Here is a 19,458-nt window from a genome sequence, read left to right as displayed (position 1 = left end):
GCCACAAGGGAAGCCGGAGGTTTATAGTAGCCATATTCATAATTGCCAGGCTTCCGTCATAGCTCAGTGGGTAAAGAATCCGCCTGCAATGAAAGAAACACAGGAGATGCAGGTTCGATCTCTGGGTCAGGAAGATCCCCTGGAGGAGGGTCATGGCCACCCACTCCAGTATTCTTGCCTGGAGAATTCCACGGACAGAGGAGCCTGGTGGGCTATAGCCCACAGGGTAGCAAAGAGTTGGACACAAAGAGCAAAGAGCTGAAGCAACTGGGCGCACACATTCATAACCATCAAAACTTGGAAGTAAGGAGATGTCCTTCAGGAGGTTAACGGATAAACTGCGGTACATCCGAACAATGGAACATTATTCAGAGCTAAAAACAACGGATCTACAAACCCTGAAAAGATCTAGGGGAAACATAAATGCATAGTTACCAAGTGAAAGAAGCCAATGTGAAAAATCTATATACTGTTGAGTCCAAACACGTGTCATTCTGGAAAAGACAGAACTATGGAGATCAGTGTGCCAGGGCTTAGGAGGAAGGGAAGAATGACAGGCAGAGCAAGGGGAGGATTTTTAGGGCAGTGAAACTATTCTGTATGATTCTACAATAGTTGATCCACATCGTTAAACATTTGTTCAAGATAGTAGAAGACACAGGAGTGAATGTTTCTATAAACTGTGGATTTGGGTGATAATGATGTACCATTATCAGTTGTAACAAATCAGTTACAACACATCAGTTCATCAGTTGTAACAAATATATCACTCTGGTGCAAGATATTGATAGTGAGGAGGACTGTGCATGTGTGGGGGCAGAGTGCGTACAAGAACCTTTAGTACCCTCTGCTCCACTTTGCTATGAACCTAAAATTGCCCTTTAAAAAATCTTTTGTTGTTATAGAAATTTGAGATTGTTTTCAAGAACTGTAAAAATCTCGTAAGGCAAACTCATAATTCCATTTCTAAGAACCCATCCTAAAGGAGGGATATTCAAAACAAGCCTACAGATAAATTGTAAAAATGCATTGTGAAAAAAAAGATTTTGGACAAAGAGTTAACTGCATTGTTATGTGTGTGTCTGTGTGTATCTATCTATCTATCTATCTATGTATAAAAGTGGCGCTAGTGGTAAAGAACCTGCCTGCCAATGCAGGAGACATAAGAGACCTGGGTTCCATCCCTGGGTCGGGATGATCCCCTGGAGGAGGGCATGGCAGCCCACTCCAGTGCTCTTGCCTGGAGAATCCCTTGGACAGAGGAGCCTGGTGGGCTACAGTCCATAGGATCACAAAGAGTTGGATATGACTAAAGCAACTTGACACACACATACAGAAGTGAAAGCAAAAAGCGATACAAACAATAAAGAAATAGTAAAGAAGTAGACAACTGGCTAAATTGTAATAGATTTATATAGTTCAATAATCAGCAAAAGGAACACTATTTACAAAAGCTGATTTAAAAAGTCTTATAAGTTAATAATTTACAGTGCTAAATAAAGATTATAATGGGAACATCTATTTCCTGGCTATACACAATTTTAACTGTAACTGTGGTTTTCACTTCACAGTAAAAATAGTCAAAAAGTAATAAATCATTATTAAAGAAATTATGTATAAAATGGCAATTTTAGAATATTAGGTAGCATGGCAAATACTGGTGAAGTTCTTTGTTGCTGTTCCAGGCAAGTTTTACAGTGCTCCTCTTTATTATTGGGTTGATATAACTTATTGACATATTCCAATAACCTAAACTATAGCAAAATTGTTAGGAGAAATTTTGAAGTAAGTGCTATTCTTTCTAAATACCATTTAGTTTAAGTTTTTAACTAGATTTTCTTAGCAAATTCTCTTTATAAAAATTTTCTTAAATTTTTTAAATTAAAATGTATTTCAAATACATTTTTGTATATGTGAAGTCTAAAAATTGCAAGAATTATGCAAGAGTAAAATAAATAGTTTTGATTTTATGTAACCTTCTTCTCTCATTAGTGAAGACTAATGGAACTTAAAAGAGAATTCAGAATGAAAAATATGTCATTTTTAGAATAAATATTTTTCATGCAATATCTAATGATCTTTTTTTCCTACAAAATAATTGGTTAATGACAAAGCATTCAAATTTCAAGTTTTTAAAGAGTATTCTCATCAACATTAATATTAAATTTAGCACGAAGCAGCCAACTCCAAGTTAAAAACTCCATGATATAAAATTTCAAAATAAGTCAAATGGAGCACAAGTTCTTGATTATGTCAATAATATCTATGCTTGTCAGGTTACATCTCATCCCTATATGGTCCCTAGTATACATTCTAAAGATAGTATTGCATTCATTTACTTGTATGTAGAAACCATGATCATTGTGAACTTGTCATACAGATAAATATCTTCAAAACAATTATTTATAGTATTTTTTTTTCTTAGTCTTATAATGTCAAAATAATTTGTGTGGAAAGTTTCTGCCCAGTGAAGGTTCTGGAGCAGAATGGCTAAGATCAGAGGCTCTGGCAGAATTAAGCTTAGTGAGAATGGTACAGATCTCACAAAGATGTGAAATTTGCTGACATAACTGTGGAAAGTGACTAGAACAGTGTTGACATCTAGCAAAAGCTCACTAAGTAAGTACATCTGGTTGAGCAAATTGAAATCAAGGGAGAGATACTGTTCATCTTGTCTACAAATGACTCCAACTTTAATATTTTATCATTACCTATTTATGGTATAGGAAAAGTTCAATTGTTCTTACAGTTGTTCAGGATTGGACAGTGTATGAATCAGTAGTTGGTAATATAGTCATTCTCACATTTAATCTTCTATGCTTCTTTCAAATTAAAAAGAGTCTGCTTCTTAAAATTGTGTCCTGTACTTTTATGTTATTTTTCAGATTTAATGAAGTTATCAGAAAAAAAAAAATCTCATTCATATAAGTTTGTCATTGTGTTCATAGCAAAGAGGCACCCAGTATTTTTCAATTCATTGCAACATTATTTCTTTGAGGGACACTTTTTTTTTAAGTTCTTGATTCCTTTCTGAAAGGTCTGAATCACTGAAGTTGTCAAATTAAGTTTCAGATTTCTCCTTTGCCTTCAGTCCCTACCCAAGAACCAGCTTCCCCTCTTGGGCATGGATTATGTTTGGGTAACAAGGAAGACTGTCCAGATTGATAAAGCAATACCCCTGGGAAAAGATGATTAACATGTATAAAGGGATTTCCCTGCAGTATAAATACCAGCATGCGCTCTCTTGGTGCTTCAGAGCCTCCCTGATGTATATATGCAGGTAGTGAGATTTGAAACGGCCCTTTGAGATGGTAATATAATAAAACTGACTTGAGGAGTGGCACCTCGCCTCCGTTTTCTATTCTTTTGTGGGAATGAGTTGCCAACCTTTTACTTCGACTGATACCTTTATACCTCTGAATTCTGAGTCTTCTGCAACTCTGCCTCTGATAATGCATCCCAGTGCTGCGGAGTGTCTACCGGTCTCCAACCACGCCACCAACGTGATGTCCACAGGTACTAACTTCAATAACGGTCTACATGCGGCTGCGCCTTAAGATGTCAGGATGGGTGCTTTGAATCTTGTTAGTTTAGAATCTCATTTTTTTTTAAATTTTAATGTTTATTAAGTTAAATATTCAGGATATTAAAGAAGCCAATGCCTAAGAAAATATTCAAGAAATATTAGTAAGTGTAGTAATTTCAAGTATTGTTGATTTTATCATAAAGTTCTGTCTTCTATATAAGTAAACAGTGAGCCTGAAAACCATTTCTATGCAAACATGTATGGATAAAGAGTAAAACTAAAGAAATAGTGTAAAATAATTTAAAAGGTGATTTTCTTTCATCTTAGAGATTTATTTGGTTTTTTATTACATTTACTACCATGTCTAAAAAATGGCATACACATAGTAAACACAACCAAATGATTCCTAATACCAATAACAGTTCGTTTCAAAGAATAAAATAATTAGATGTTTAAATACACTTGACTCAGACAGTAAAGAATCTGCCTACAATGTAGGAGACCCAGGTCTTATCCCTGGGTCAGGCAGATCCCATGGAGAAGGGAATGGCAACCTCCACTATTCTTTCCTGGAAAAGTCCAAGGACAAAGGAGCCTGGCAGGTTACAGTCCATGGAGTCGCAAAGAGTCAGATACAGTTGAACAACTAACACTTTCACTTTAAATACACTTAACTTCTTTAGAATAATTAAAAACTCAGAAATCAAGTCTAGAGGCAATATAATATTTGTTTATTCTTAAAACATTTTATTTTATATTGGAGTATAGCCGGTTAACAATGTTGTGATATTTTCAGATGGACAGCAGAAGAATTCAGCCATACATATACTATATCCATTTTTACCCAAACTCCCCTCCCATCTAGGCTAGAGGCAATATAATATTTAGAACCCATGAGCTGATTTGAATTTTTTCAAAATTTAGTTCTGAAGAGATTTCAACCTTTAGCCAAGTTTTTATATTTTCTTATATAACTTTCGTGGATGAAAATTAAGCTTAATTCAAATATATGGTCTCAAACACAACCAAGCAAATAAGTATGTTTTGTTAATGTGTCCACTTTTTATTTAGTAACAAAGGGTTTTGATTAATAAACAAAGTCTTAGGTAGATTTCTGTTTAATAGCACTTTTCACTTGTAAAGCAATCTAAATATGGACTAAATTTTATAAATTTAAAAATCAAATTTGAGTTGATACATTTATATGCCAATTTAAAATATTTTAGCCTTATATTTTGTTATAATTAAGCAGCTTTGAAAGTTATATGTAAGTTTGGTATTAATCTTCAACAGAATTTTCAAGTATCTGAAGATCATACATCTAGATTTTGGGAAAATTATTAATGTAGAGATGTTTTTTATCTACTGAAGAGTCTCAGAATTTAGTTAAACGTGTACTGATGCAAATACCCTCAAACATGGTTTTAAAACAATGTAACACAGTATTTTTATGAAGAGGTGTGGCATAAGTAAATTTAAACAATTATCACATATTGTTGTATTGTTCAGTCGCTAAGTCATGTCCAACTCTTTGCAACCCCATGGACTTCAGCATGCCAGACCTCCCTGTCCTTCACTATCTCCTGAAGTCTGTCCATACAACTATCACATAGCTAATTGTATATTTTAAGTAATGGGCATTTAAATAGATTGAGAATGAGAAGGATAATGCATTGTTTGCACAATATACTGTACATGGATACTATTTGGCTAGAATAAAAATTGGAATTGAGGTTAAAATTAAGCAGGTTTAAGCTCAAACCCTATTTATTTTAAAATAAATAAAATTAAAAGTAAATAATGTATCTAGTAAATTAACTTGTCATTTATACGACTTCCCCAAATCAGCAAAACAAAAGGAATTTAAACCTTGGAAGTAAAAAAATTCATAATTAGTAAAAATGTCCTACATGGCTATTGTTATTGTTTTAAATGGCAATAGCATTGATTTTATCATTTCTCCATCAAATTGTAATTATATATATCTAATTGTCTAGGTAAAGAATTAGAAATGATTATAATGAGAGGAGAAATTGGATATTCAGTGCAATTCATGTTTGTTTAATTTTGGAATGCATAGAAATCATTATAACACAAAATGACTTCAATTCTCTCTATGTGTCAGTTGTAAAATGAAAATTTATATAGATACTTTAAAATATTAAAAATGAGTTATAGTTAGAGAAAATGTTTTACTTTATGTCTTTAATTGATAGACTATGTATTTTCAAAAAGGATTATAAATCTCTTCTAATATCTCATATTATTCAAGAAGATACAATTATATTTTTGAAAATCCATCACTCTATTCAGGATATAATGGGAAAAAGTAGAAAATAAGATACATAAGAAAACATTGATTAGTCATTTTATTGTTCGTAGTTCATTGTGATTCATGTTTAAAGCTTGATAAAAGTTAGGTAAATCAAATTTAATTTCAAAGTACACCTTAATTCAATGAGACTTGTAGCTATTTACAAGTGAAGTTAAGTTATATGCTGCTGCTGCTGCCAAGTCGCTTCAGTCGTGTCCGACTCTGTGCGACCCCACAGACAGCAGCCCACCAGGCTCTGCCGTCCCTGGGATTCTCCAGGCAAGAATACTGGAGTGGGTTGCCATTGCCTTCTCCAAGTTATATGCTAGATTCAACCTTTATAAACCTCTAGTTACTCAATGATCAATGAACTTATTTTTTGACCAGCTTCATCATTAGAATTGTTCAATTAATTGTGTGCGTGCAGAAAATTTACAAGCTCATGGTTTCAATACCAGCCTAAAATACATCGTACATTGTCACAGTTTGCGTAAACCTCTGAATTTAATGGAGTTTTATGATCATACCCAATAAAAGGCTAGTGGCTCTGCCACTTCCTCTTTGATGGAAGAAATTTGTTAGGTGAATAAGCAGAAGTAAAAGTAAAGACAGAAAAAGACAATTTTATAGTACCAGGTTATTCAGGAATTTTAAGAGACTATCCTCTGGTCAGCTCTTTGCAATGTCTATATTGGGTGAAACCTGCAAGAATTCTGCAGCTTCCAGTGTGTGCATGTGTTCATCACTCAGTCATGTCTAGCACTTGGCAACCTCATGGACTGTAGCCCACCAAGGTTAAAACTGGTCAGTCACGCCAACCCAGAGCACTGGAGATAATTAATGAAGGCTCTAGTCCACTGTGATGATTCATGAACTCGTTACTTGAGAAAAATTTCAACCCCTAGTTTTAGTGTACTCATCAGAGAACTGCCCCCACATGAGAACAAATTATTGGCATATAACTTTAAGAACAGCATAAATCTGTACTTCTGAAATGAAACGAATGTGTCTTGAATCCTCATACATTTTCTTACCAGTCCCGTCTATTTTGTCTTTGATCCAAACTCCTAAATGTCTGTGCACATGTTTTGTGGTGACAACATTGGGAAACACAGCGACAGGACTTCATTATTCTGTTCCTTCCTGTCATTATGGAAACCAGTCATCAACCTATGGCGTGATGGCAGGTAAGAAAAATTGTCTTTACATGTAAGATTGAGTTTGGGGACGCTTGGATGCATTTTCTGGGTCGAAGGGAACCTTGACCAGAGTGTGTCATGAAATTCAGATCTCCTAACCTTAGAAATTTCTGCTAAATCCACCGCTTACTATAATGGTCCCTGATCTGTGACACCTTCAGAGATCATAATAGTTATACCTGATCACCGCTGTTCTCCACAAGCCTGAAATGAACTGCTATGCTTCTTAACTCTTGTGTTTGCTTTGTATGATTTTTATTCTAATTCTCTGTTGCCAAACTGCTAATTGTCACTTGTTTATGCCATTGGTGGGCTTGCCTCTGGTAATAATAAGGTAGCTGCTAGCCTTATGTAACTATTTAAATTTAAAAGTAAATTAACCAAAATAAGGTCAGCTTTAAAATTCCTTAGTTGCCAACAGCGAGCAAGTCAGCAAAATCTTTAAATGACCACTTCATTGCCCACCTCCATACCAACAGGGTTAACGATTATGAGGTATGGAACTTAATAGTCCTCATTTCCCTTGAGATTTTGGCTGTTCCTTAGGTTCCTGAATTTAAAAAATGAAACAGGAAAGTGCTTAATAATCTTTGGTGGCTACCAAAGCAGATAGACTAACTTATAGAGCATTTTCCTCATCCAGTATTTCTTTTGGCCATTCGGTCTGTAAAGATAAAGAAGACATTGAAGGCTAAGAGAGATTTGTAGCTGCTTTAGCAATAGTTGAATCTTTGGCAGCCCTGTCTGAGATGCTCTGAGTCTTGGAAAAGATTGAAATAGTATAAGTTACATACATATTTCCCTCTGGATAAAGAAAGCATCACTAGATCAAGATAAACTATCTTGTTTGTTGACACTTAAATGAAGGTATTGTTAGCAAATTTCTTAAGGAAAACAAAATCTGACCCTTATCCACTCATCACAAAATTTATGACTTAATTTTAGACCATGGCTATACAATAATTTTTTTGTGCACAGAAATTATTTAGGTATCTCTTAATCTTTTATATTTATTTCTGCAGTAAGAAATAATTTCAGTGACAATAAACTATGAATGTTCTATGTGAAAAATACAAATGTGTATGTGCATGCTTGTGTGATAGTTGTTATCTAGCGTAGGTAATTGAAAAAATCAAACATAGCTTTATGCCTATAAATTTGAAATTAAATTGAACACAGAATTTAGTTCACTAACCTTTAATTTCTAAAAATTTCTCAGATTAACACTAAATAAAACATTAAAACTTTAAAATGATATATTCCAGAACAAATAAGCTTTCCCTACATTCTGTTAGAAAGTATTCTGCATAAACTCATATTCTCACCTTTATGATGAAGTGAAAACTGATGTTCTTAATGGTTACCTTTAAATCCTAATGTCTCTCTTCAATAATTAAAAAATAAGGAAAGTCATATTTTTCTTCCTCTGTGAAAATGGACCATTTATGATTTGTGTACTTAGCTGTTAATCAGTATCCATGGTTAATGAGAGGATCTCTCGTTGAAGATGAACTACTTTCATTATAAAAATAGTAGAACAATGTGCATTTAGCCACTAGAGCTGCCAGTCAAATGCTTTCTGTGGCCCCCACCACACTTGGATTACAGAGACAAGAAATGACGAGCTCATAGACATGTGCTGCTCTTTCTTGGAGGAGAGAGTCCTTGCTGCTCCTTCATAGTAATTCCTAGGAACCCAGGTACAACTGAAGTCATCTCTGCACCCAGCAAGGGCAGCAATGGGTGGAGGTGAGCACTCAGACCAAGCACTGTGAGATGGTTTTTACTACTACCTCCCTCCCACCAGATCTAGACAGAAGCTGCTGAGTTCACAGCTGGCCTGAGAAATCTGACATCCTTCCCGTTTCCAGGATTGCAGATAACAAGCCCAGGTCCACACTGAGAGTCCACAGGCAACTCAGGTTGTGCTGGTCCAAGGTTCCTCAGCAGGCCCTCAGCAAACTCTCATCTTCATTAAAAGTTAAAAAGGAGAGGTCTTTGGGAAAACCTTTTAAAATGATTCAAAGCTTGGGTTGATGATAATAATGAAAAAAAATGGATGTCCTAAGCTTTGTAGGTATCACTGTAGTCTTAAACCAAAATTACATATATTTTGTTGCTGAAAGAAAAATTCACCATGGCAAGCATAGAGATTATATTTGAATATTTTTGAGAGGGAGATCGTTAAAATGTGATGTGTTTTGTAATTTGTTACAATGTCACCATTTTGACATATATTCAGTATTAGCCTTTGCATCACGGCAGATTAAATCTCAGAGAATCTGAACCTTTCTGCCGTCATCCCCAGAGAAGCTACACAAATTGAGTTATAAAACACAGGGATTCAGAAGTATTCAGGAATTCAGAAAAGGTTTAAAATACACCAGAGAAACCTGGTAATGTCATTTGAATTTTCTGAGAAGTCTCAAGGCGTTCATCAAATCAGCCACTTCCACACAATCCACAGAAGCGACTAATCACCAACAAGGAAGGTTCATTGTCACACACTCCATATAAAAGTGAAGCTACAGAAAGAGCAATATTTCAAAGGGTGTGAAATTGCTTTATTTGAATATGGTTATTTTATCCCTGTGCTCTGATGCTTACATTTAGTCTGAGCATTTCATTAAATTAATAACCCACTGGAAAGCAAGAGCTATAGCTCGTATTTTAAGCTAAGGTTGGTAGGAAGGATTCTAATCATCAGATGAATCCTCTGTGCCTCATAGTCCAGGTGTGGGGATATCAAAGAGAATGATTGGTGGGGTAAAATGAATTAGCCACACCAGGAACTAATTATAAACCTCGTTCAAGTTAGCATCTCAAAGTGTTAGTCTCTTCATATCCAAGTTGTGACGGATACCATACATAGCTCTATCGGAATTGAGTTGTGGCAGCTTTCTACCAACTCACCCTGGTTTTCTCCTTGATTGTCTCTTCAGATACATTTGTAGTTAAATTTCTTCTTCCACCTCTTCTCTCCTAAGTAATTAAATAATTCAACAGCCTACAGGAAGGATAATAGGAAACAGGGAATTACAAATACTATTCAAAGATCTCTTCCAGATAAACACAAAAGAAAACTAAAAACAAAAACCTTTCAAAATTCTGATTTCTGGGTATACAAGGTGGTGTCTGTTCTCATTTGTAAAGCTGGGTGAAAGTTGGAAAACAGACTTAATGAGCTGTGTACCTTGTCCACCATCCTGTGTAAACTGGGCAAATCAGCTACATGGTAATGATGGCTAAACCCAGCAAGGTCATGTGTTGTAATGGCCACCCAAGATGTGCAGTAAGAGTCCTTGATTAAAAACTGATCTTAAGAGGAAAGCAAAATAGCAAAATTATTCAAGGAGATGAATGCTCTTTTTTTATGAGATGTGAAGAATAAGAATAAAAGATGAGTATAGCTGAAAGCTGTCTTTTCCACCTGGGCTAGGACAAAAGGTACCAGAAATATGTTTCCTATTTACAGAGGAAAGCAGTCTGCATTGGAGGCCATCTCTTCATTCTTAAGTTGTCTTTTTTTCTATTTCCTTTTTTCTTTTTTGATTTAGTTTTATTTTTGCCTCACTTATTCTGGATGTGTTGACACTAAAGGAAGAAGTAATTCTGACCATCTTTTGCCCCTGGATCATGAAAGGCACCTGCAGTAGCATGGACGCTGTGTATTTTCCTTAAATTATGTAGCATCTGTCTCAACTTCACAACTCAAAAGCAGCCACAGGCAATCTGTAAACAAATGGCCATGGCTGTGCTCCAAATCAACCTAATTTACAGAACTAGGCAGAAGACCTGTTTATATGTGGATAGGATGTAGCAATGCACAAAAGAGAAAAAAATATCGCAATTCACATTTATGATTTGTTTCACATTGTCAGCATGAACGTAAAAAAAGAAAATAAATGGAAATATTCAAATGAACTTTGCTGTGCATGTCTACAGCAAGGTGGGGGTATTTTACTATGTCCTTCTGCTTCCCCTGTCTGTTCTTTTAAAGCTTCCAGCCCACAACCTCAGATGTTGTCAGCATCTGGCTGAGCCACGTGCTGCAGAAAAGCAGTCTGCCCAGTATCACAGGACCTTGAATCAGGTGCCTGTAAGGCAAGGTGGACCTCAGCTTCCCATCATCTGCTTTAAAAGACTTACCCTCTGTTTCTCTCCCTCCTCTACCATCCAGAAGTCCATGCAGAGCAGTTAAAGAGGCTATGGTGGATTAATCTGCAGGGTGAAAATCCATCTTGGACTGTAAAGAACATACAAACCCTTCCAAGCTATTTAGGCGTGCATTTGTTCTAGGCTTATAGACAAGTTTGCTTTATCAATGTTTTGGAAATTGTTCACGAAACTTCTGTGGCACACAACTCACTGCATCTTTTCTCTCCCTGCTCAAATCCCGACTTCTTAATATTCTAGGCTTTAGAAAAACCTTTTAAAATACCCTGTCACATATGCCGTACCAATCACTCCCCATTTTCCCCCAAATATAGGATCATATAATAGAAATCATTTGTCTGACTGTGCTTGTGACTGTCCCAAATTTCTGTTTAACATTAGTTTCAGGAAAACTGTGTCCCTGCAGATAACTGTGGATACTTTCAGATAATGAAAAATAACGCAGCACACGTGTTTTCCTTTCTCCTCTGGATGCTGAACTTTTGAACATGGTATTTCTTGTGTACTCTTTATGGACTCATGTTCAAATTTATTTTCTAAATGTCCATTTCTCCAGAGTATTTATAATGTATACACTAGTTTTAAATTTTTCCATAAATAGAGATGGCACACTTCCAATATTTTAGTAAGTATTTATAATACTTTTGTTGGAAAGCATTTGTTTAATGTAGCCAAATATACTTAAGATGTGGAAATCTTTGAGTCATTTGATTTCCCTGAGTACAGATTACCTGAAAAATGAACTGATTATTTTGATGTGGCTTATTGTGGTGTTCACTGGGCTTCACTTCTAGTTTCAATTGTATAGTGAATTCATCTTAGCACCCAAGGAGTTATTTGTTTTTATATAAATTTTAAATTGTGAATAAATAAATACACTTTTTTCCCCTGAAAATAAAGCAGAAGTCCTTAGATAAATATTAAGTAAATGTTAACATAAAGGTGATCAATTTTTTTATATATTAGTATTTTACTTAACTAGTAGAAATCTAAAACTAATATTAGGCCAAAAATGAACTCTAAAAAATGAGCTTTGAACAGCATTGAAACATGAATATTATCAAGTGTGAAACAGATCACCAGCCCAGGTTGGATGCATGAGACAAGTGCTCAGGGCTGGTGCACTGGGAAGACCCAGAGGGATGGGATGGGGAGGGAGGCGGGAGGGGGGATCAGGATGGGGAACACATGTAAATCCATGGCTGATTCATGTCAATGAATGGCAAAAACCACTACAATATTGTAAAGTAATTAGCCTCCAACTAATAAAAATAAATGGAAAAAAAATGAGCTTTGTTAAAATATAACAAACATTTTAAAAATTGAATTTTGTAATAAATTAAAAATTGATAAAATTGCTTTTTAAAATTTTATCTGGTCTATTCAATGTACTACCCACTAAAGCAAAAAGTGGATGATTAACAAAAAAAAACTGGATAGTTTTGATTTTTGAAAGCAATATGAATTGCTTTAGACAGAAACAGTTTCTTTTGTACATTTTTTATATCCATGAAACAGCTAAACTTATTTTATGGTATTTTGCTTAATTTCTCACTTGTATGTATTTTGCTTCAGAAAAATAATAGTCTACTGGATAGGGGTACACTTCAAAATTATATTTTCTCATATAAATAATATGAGCCAACAATTTACTGACTTGCAATATTCTCTGCTCATTACATATTGATATATTAATGTAAGATTTATATATTCTGGCAAAATACACTATTACTCATGTCTGATTTGTGACTGTATTTATAGAGAAATTATAAATGGCATAAAACTGATGTATTTTTTAGTAAGTTTCTAAGAATGATTACTGCCTATATTCTATAGTCATTTATATTTAATTTATACTCATAAGAAAAATGATTAATTATTGAATATTTTATTTATATCAAAATGTCTTGGTTACACCCGTGTCATTTAAGATAAAGTGAAATCCTGAAGAATAAAAATGTAATATACTGCTGAAGAAAACAGAAATAAAATGTGTAGGAATTTGGCTTATACCATCCTGTCACCCATACTCCCGGACTGAGACAGTCTCTTCTTTCCAAATGAAGAGTGAAATCTAGAAGCAATTAAACAATTAAATCATGTAGTTTTTTGAGATTTCTCATTTAACTAACTCAATGGATTCAGTACTTCATCATTTATGAGGGATTATGTATCATATCTAGAATTGCACCCTTCCTTGACACTTACTTTTTCTTCTTAAATAGTAATCAAGAAATGATTCCATCATAGTATGTTTTGCAAGAATCTTGTTGCTGACTTTCTAATAGATCTTTAAAAGTTACTTTTTGTCAACATTCATCATTAACATTAAATCTATTTAAACCTTATTAATGTGTTTTGTGTTCTCATAATTTTCTTTTTACCTGCCTTTACTAAATTAAGCATTTACTGATAAAACATTGGATTTCTTAATGCTGTAAAATCAATTTTTCAATGCTATGAAAATTTCCCAGCATAGCACTTAACATAAACCTTGATTCTATAATTAAGAAAATAGAGATCAAAATATACATTCTGGTAGAGTTGAACCTCAGATTCACAAGAACGGATGAATAGGTTTTTGTTTGTTTGTTTTTGGGGAGCCATGCTGAATTCCATAAGCAGGAATCAAACCCATGTCCCCTATACTGGAAAGATGAAGTCGTAACCACTGGACCGCTAGGGAAGTCCCTAGATGTCTTTTATGAGAAAAACAATGATGGAAAACTCACACTTCTTTGAAATTTGCTTATTTCTATTTTAATTATTTGCAAGTCCCTGGTTCTTTCCTTTGGCTTTGCATTATCTTTGTTTTTGCTGCTCCCAGGAAGGTGGGAAAAATGATCGCATTTCTATTAAGCTACATTGACTTCTACTTCGGAAAACCGAATGTCAGGTAACCTTTGAGAACTGAGACTGGCCGTCACAGAATAATTTGATGGGCCAAAATTTTCCATGTATCAAAATGAGGGATGATTACAAATGGTCCTTTTCTTGTTGTTACAGGGAGCTTAACCCCTTGTCTTTACAAGTTTCCTGACCACACGTTGAGCCATGGGTTTCCTCCCATGCATCAGCCTCTCCTTTCAGAGGACCCCACTGCCGCTGATTTCAAGCAGGAGCTCAGGCGGAAAAGCAAATTGGTTGAAGAGCCAATAGACATGGATTCTCCAGAAATCCGAGAACTTGAGAAGTTTGCCAATGAGTTTAAAGTGAGAAGAATTAAGCTAGGTAGGTGCTTGTTGACAGCCGTGGGACACACAACCCCGTCTGCAAAGTCTGACTGTATTACTGTTAGGCTCTTACACGCTGCTCAGAAATTCAAGACAGTTCTCATTCTACATCTCTACTGTGGATGTAAGTTATTTGAATTATAAAAACCTACAGAAACCTTCATTTCCTTGTAAATTCTTAGCAGCCAAAATACATAGATTTCTAAATTAATGGTCTCTTTTTCAAACATAAGTTTAGAAATAGCTTTGTTTTATTTGAATAAATACTTCTGTGTGATTCAAAGGCTAAAAAGCTGTGTGAATTGTATCCCTCTGCTTATCCTTCCTGTTTATCAATGTTATTAGTTTCTGTGTATCCTTCTATTCTATGCATATTCATATAAGCAAATACATGTATTTCTTCATATAGACGTTTTTCATTTGACTATTTTGGAGAGCTTTCAGTATTAGTTTTTTAGAGAGCTCTTCCTCTTAATGCATCTCTCAGTTCCATTTTATGAATATATTACCAGTCTCCTACTGATGGAATTTAGATGGTCTTCAATCTTATGTTACTGAAGACAATGATGCAATGATTAACTTCATAAATAACATTTTGCTCCTATAAAAATGTATGTGTAGGAAAAGTGTTAAAAGCAAAATTGCTTTATTGAAGAGTATGTGTATTTGTAATTTCAATAGATGTCAAATTGGTCTCTGTGTAAGTTCTAACACATTTTGTTGCCACCATGAGCATCTCCTTTGCCACTCTTCAGAATATGAATTCTGTTAAGGCTGAAGTCTTTTGTTTTTTGTTTATTTCCTTTTGCTTTCTCCTTAATGGCATATCCTCGGCACTTGGAACAGCGACTGGCATGTAGAATAAAAATTAGTTGTTGAAGGAAAAAGATGCAATTAATCTTTTGGACCTTTGCAAATCAGTTAGGCGAAAGGAGTAGTTTCATTTTAAATTTCCCTTATGAGCGAAGAGTGAAAGAAGTTCTTTCATGTGTTGGACAGTCATTTGTAATTCCTTTTCTGTGAGCTATCTCTTCATAGGCTTTGCTCACTTTCTAGGATGAAGTGTTTTTAATGTAAATAATCATATAATTAACCTTGATTTAAATGCATGAAATATATTTTTAATGGATTGAACTGAGTACAAACTTCTGCTTTTGTGGACTGAGCCATTGGTGACTTTTAATGATATCAATTGATGGGTATCATATGTAATCATTTTATGCATACAGGTAAATAGCCTTGGGCCCTGAATTAATACGTAGTTACTATTTGTCATAAACACAGCAGTAGGCATCTTTATAACATTCATTTTCAATTTACTTTTTATATGACTGTGAATGTTTCAAATTCTACATTGATGACATTTATCAACTTATATTCTGAGAATGTTTGAGACAATCTATGAAAACTTTTTGCCTGGAGATAGAAGCATTACCAAATAACATAATAAATGTTTGGTAATATACATAAAATGTTGTGTGACCAAAGTCTAATAATAAGCATGCTTTTAGGGAAAGTAAACACAGTTCTTAGTTTTATTTGGTAACTTCAACATGTTGAATTTTTCACTCTTACGGTTGATATAAAAATATTTGTGATATATCACCATATATTTTATGTATTATATTTTAATATCTATAGATTTTGAGCATATTTCAACAGATGTCTAATAATAAGGATTAGAGAGAATGTTTAAATGTCTTCTAAAGTGTGTATGAGGGATTCCCTGGTAGAACAGCTGGTAAAGAATCCACCTGCAATGCAGGAGACCCCAGTTCGATTCCTAGGTCAGGAAGATCCCTTGGAGAAGGGATAGGCTACCCATTCCAGTATTCTTCGGCTTCCCAGCGGCTCAGCTGGTAAAGAATCTGACTGCTATGTGGGAGATCTGGGTTCAGTCCCTGGGTTGGGAAGATCCCCTGGAGAAGGGAACAGATAACCCACCCCGCTATTCTGGCCTGGAGAATTCCATGGACTGTATAGTCCATGGGGTTGCAAAGAATGGTCTGGCCACACTTATATTAGGTTATAAAAGTGATTCATGTATAATTACTACAGTACATAGCACAGTGGCAAAAAAAATCTGGATACATTAAAAAGAATCATTTCACTACTTTACACCTATGCCACATTGTCTAGAAACTTTTCTTAAATATTTTTGCAAAGTGTGTATGACACATTTATCCAATTTGGCTAAATATGAATGGCAAATGTTCTTATCTGAATTCTTTTGACTTCTAAAATATTAACTTACTAACTAGAAGGAATTTTTAAAAATACTAGACAATTCTACACTGAATAACCTTACTGTTATTCTAAATTGCCAACAGATATATGGTTAAAAGCAATATTTAATAGTTGACAAAGATACATGAACAAATGTGTACAATAGTGGGCCAAAATCAGTGTTTCTTGCAAAACTGAAGCTGATGGCCTTGTTGTTCTTTCACAGGATACACCCAAACAAATGTTGGGGAAGCTCTGGCAGCTGTGCACGGCTCGGAATTCAGTCAAACAACGATCTGCCGATTTGAAAACCTGCAGCTCAGCTTCAAAAACGCATGCAAACTAAAAGCGATATTGTCCAAATGGCTGGAGGAAGCCGAGCAAGTAGGAGGTACAAAAGCTGTGTTTCTGGAAACAATGATGTTTTAACCTAAAAACAGTGGTTTCCCTCCACTGGATTTGTGCTAAAGCAAGAGGTTTGAAGTTTGGTTTGATTTTTCTCTTTGACATGAAAAATAAGTATCTTGTTTCATCACACTAAAAGGAAAAGCAAAGCCAGTGAAAGTGTAGAAATAAATTTATTGAAAAGATAAATAGGCAGAGAATAAAATATATAGGGAAAGTTTCTAGACAATGTGGCATAGGTGTAAAGTGGTGAAATGATTCTTTTTAATGTATCCAGATTTTTTTCTGCTGGGCTATATACTGTAGTAATTATACATGAATCATCTTTATAACCTAATATAAGTGTAGCCAGACCATTTGCACACACCATTCTTTCTAGTGAATAACAAGCAATTGCTAGATGAACAATTTATTGTGATAAAATTATCTACTTATGTTAATGTCAAGGCTGGCTAAAGAGCAAGGTTTGATAGCATTTAGAGCAACTGTTTCAACAAAGATAGGGTATGATTTAAAGACAACTGTTAATATTTATAAGTTAATATTTTTTCTGTGTTAACATATTAATCTAGGGCTTGTAAGCTAAAATGATGTGTACTGCAAAAATTTAAAACAAAATGTATGGTAATTTTATTTTGTATTGTTTTATAAAGAAACTTTAAATCCAAATCTGATAGTTAAAAAAAAAAAAACCTGCTTTGTTTTTGTAATTATTCATTGTGTTTGCATCACAGCTTTATACAATGAGAAAGTTGGTGCAAATGAAAGAAAAAGGAAACGGAGAACAACTATCAGGTATACTTTTGAGATATTAAAAGTTAGTGGAGAAGAAATGATATTTTACAAATGGAATGAGCATTTGAGTATAATATATGTTCAATATAACATAAAAATGAATACAGCCAGTTGAGAAAATAAGCTAGGTGAAAAAGCACAACATTCAATAAATTACTGCTGAGAAACAGCTGGAAATTAAAATTTGATGGAAAAATATGTATTGTTTGATTCAAAACAGTTTTGCTCTGCAAGTTTTGGATAAAGCAGAAGCTGTACAATCACAGCTAAAAAGAATGACTGTTTCTACTGTCCTTTTAGACGTAAGTCTTGCTCCGGAAATATGTTATCTATGTTATTACAAATAACAAAACTGGTCGCCAGTATTCTAGTTGCTTAAAGTTCAAAGTGACTTCTAGCATTTCAAGCCAGATTGCTCATTTATCTTTTTGTAGTTTCCGTGAGGCTCATGGAGGAATTGCTAAAATACAGGTTTTGTTTTGGTTGGTTAGCTGTACACTGAACATTTCAATAACCTGAGTTCGGGGGACATTTAGAAATGCATAGTTTATTTTCTTCTCAGTTAGTCAGCGCCCTCTTGTGGCAGAAAGTGGATAAACAATGTCTGGGTTTCCTTAATTTCTTCCTGTGACTCTGGTAAAAGGAGCCTACATGAGACAAGCATCTAAATGTTCAAAAAAACTTCACATTTATTATTGTTGAAGAGCTTTGAAGGTGTTTTCAGAGCCTTTAGGTTTCCTTTTTACGTTAATGTTAATACTAATATTTAGGAAATTTAACCTAACTTGATTTCGATGTGCCTAAACCATCATCTCCCTTCTTTCCTGCCAACTCCCCACCTCCCAGTATTGCAGCTAAAGACGCCCTGGAGAGACACTTTGGAGAACAGAATAAGCCTTCCTCTCAGGAGATCCTGCGGATGGCTGAAGAACTGAACCTGGAGAAAGAAGTGGTGAGGGTTTGGTTTTGTAACCGAAGGCAGAGAGAAAAACGGGTGAAAACAAGCCTGAATCAGAGTTTATTTACTATTTCTAAGGAGCATCTTGAATGCAGATAGGATCTCCTATTGTGTAATAGCTAGCTTTTCCATTTTTCATTCCTTTCTCTTCTCCAGCCAAAATAGAAATTAGTTGTTTGGTTAGCTTCAAAAAATCACATCAGTAATGTTTGCAGAAGTGTTTCTTTTCTACTTTAAAAATAAATACAATTTAAATTATGTTAATGAATTATTCTCAGAAGGCACGTTATACATTTTAAGCCAAAGACTAATAGGATTAAAACAATGATTCTGTCCCTCTCACTATATCTTTCGCTATATTTCTCCCTAACACACACACAGACACACAGACACACAGACACACAGACACACAGACACACACACACACACAGGAGTATGCACATGTGGTCTTTTAGTTTAAAGATTCATTTCCCAAAGGCTGTATATCTGCTTTTTAATATTTTAGTCAGTTATGTCACATAAAGAATATCACCAGAGAAGATCCAATTAGAAAATTCCTTTACTGATGCTCTGCTTGACATCAGCTTTAATAGTTTGTTTGAACTAAAAGTTTTGCACTTAAGAAC

The 19,458-nt window shown here is 34.7% G+C and overlaps 1 protein-coding gene across 2 annotated transcripts; it reads left to right on the top strand.

Annotated features, from left to right (window-relative positions):
• Nucleotides 1-3,252: 3,252 nt before the first annotated feature.
• On the top strand, nt 3,253-19,199 carry POU1F1 (POU class 1 homeobox 1). Of its 2 annotated transcripts, none has more exons than XM_043892957.1 (6): nt 3,253-3,516; nt 6,956-7,027; nt 14,222-14,446; nt 16,901-17,065; nt 17,814-17,874; nt 18,721-19,199. In XM_043892957.1, exons 1-6 carry the CDS (start codon nt 3,375-3,377, stop codon nt 18,929-18,931), a joined length of 876 nt encoding a protein of 291 aa, XP_043748892.1. In that variant the 5' UTR covers nt 3,253-3,374; the 3' UTR covers nt 18,932-19,199. The 2 variants fall into 2 exon arrangements, with proteins under 2 accessions (XP_043748892.1, XP_043748891.1); XM_043892956.1 differs by having other exon boundaries at nt 3,255-3,516; nt 6,878-7,027; nt 18,721-19,185.
• The last annotated feature ends 259 nt before the right edge of the window (nt 19,200-19,458 follow it).

This window comes from Cervus elaphus, chromosome 31 (genome assembly GCF_910594005.1).
Source record: "Cervus elaphus chromosome 31, mCerEla1.1, whole genome shotgun sequence".
Taxonomy (NCBI): domain Eukaryota; kingdom Metazoa; phylum Chordata; class Mammalia; order Artiodactyla; family Cervidae; genus Cervus; species Cervus elaphus.
This window is presented reverse-complemented; position numbering and strand designations above follow the sequence as displayed.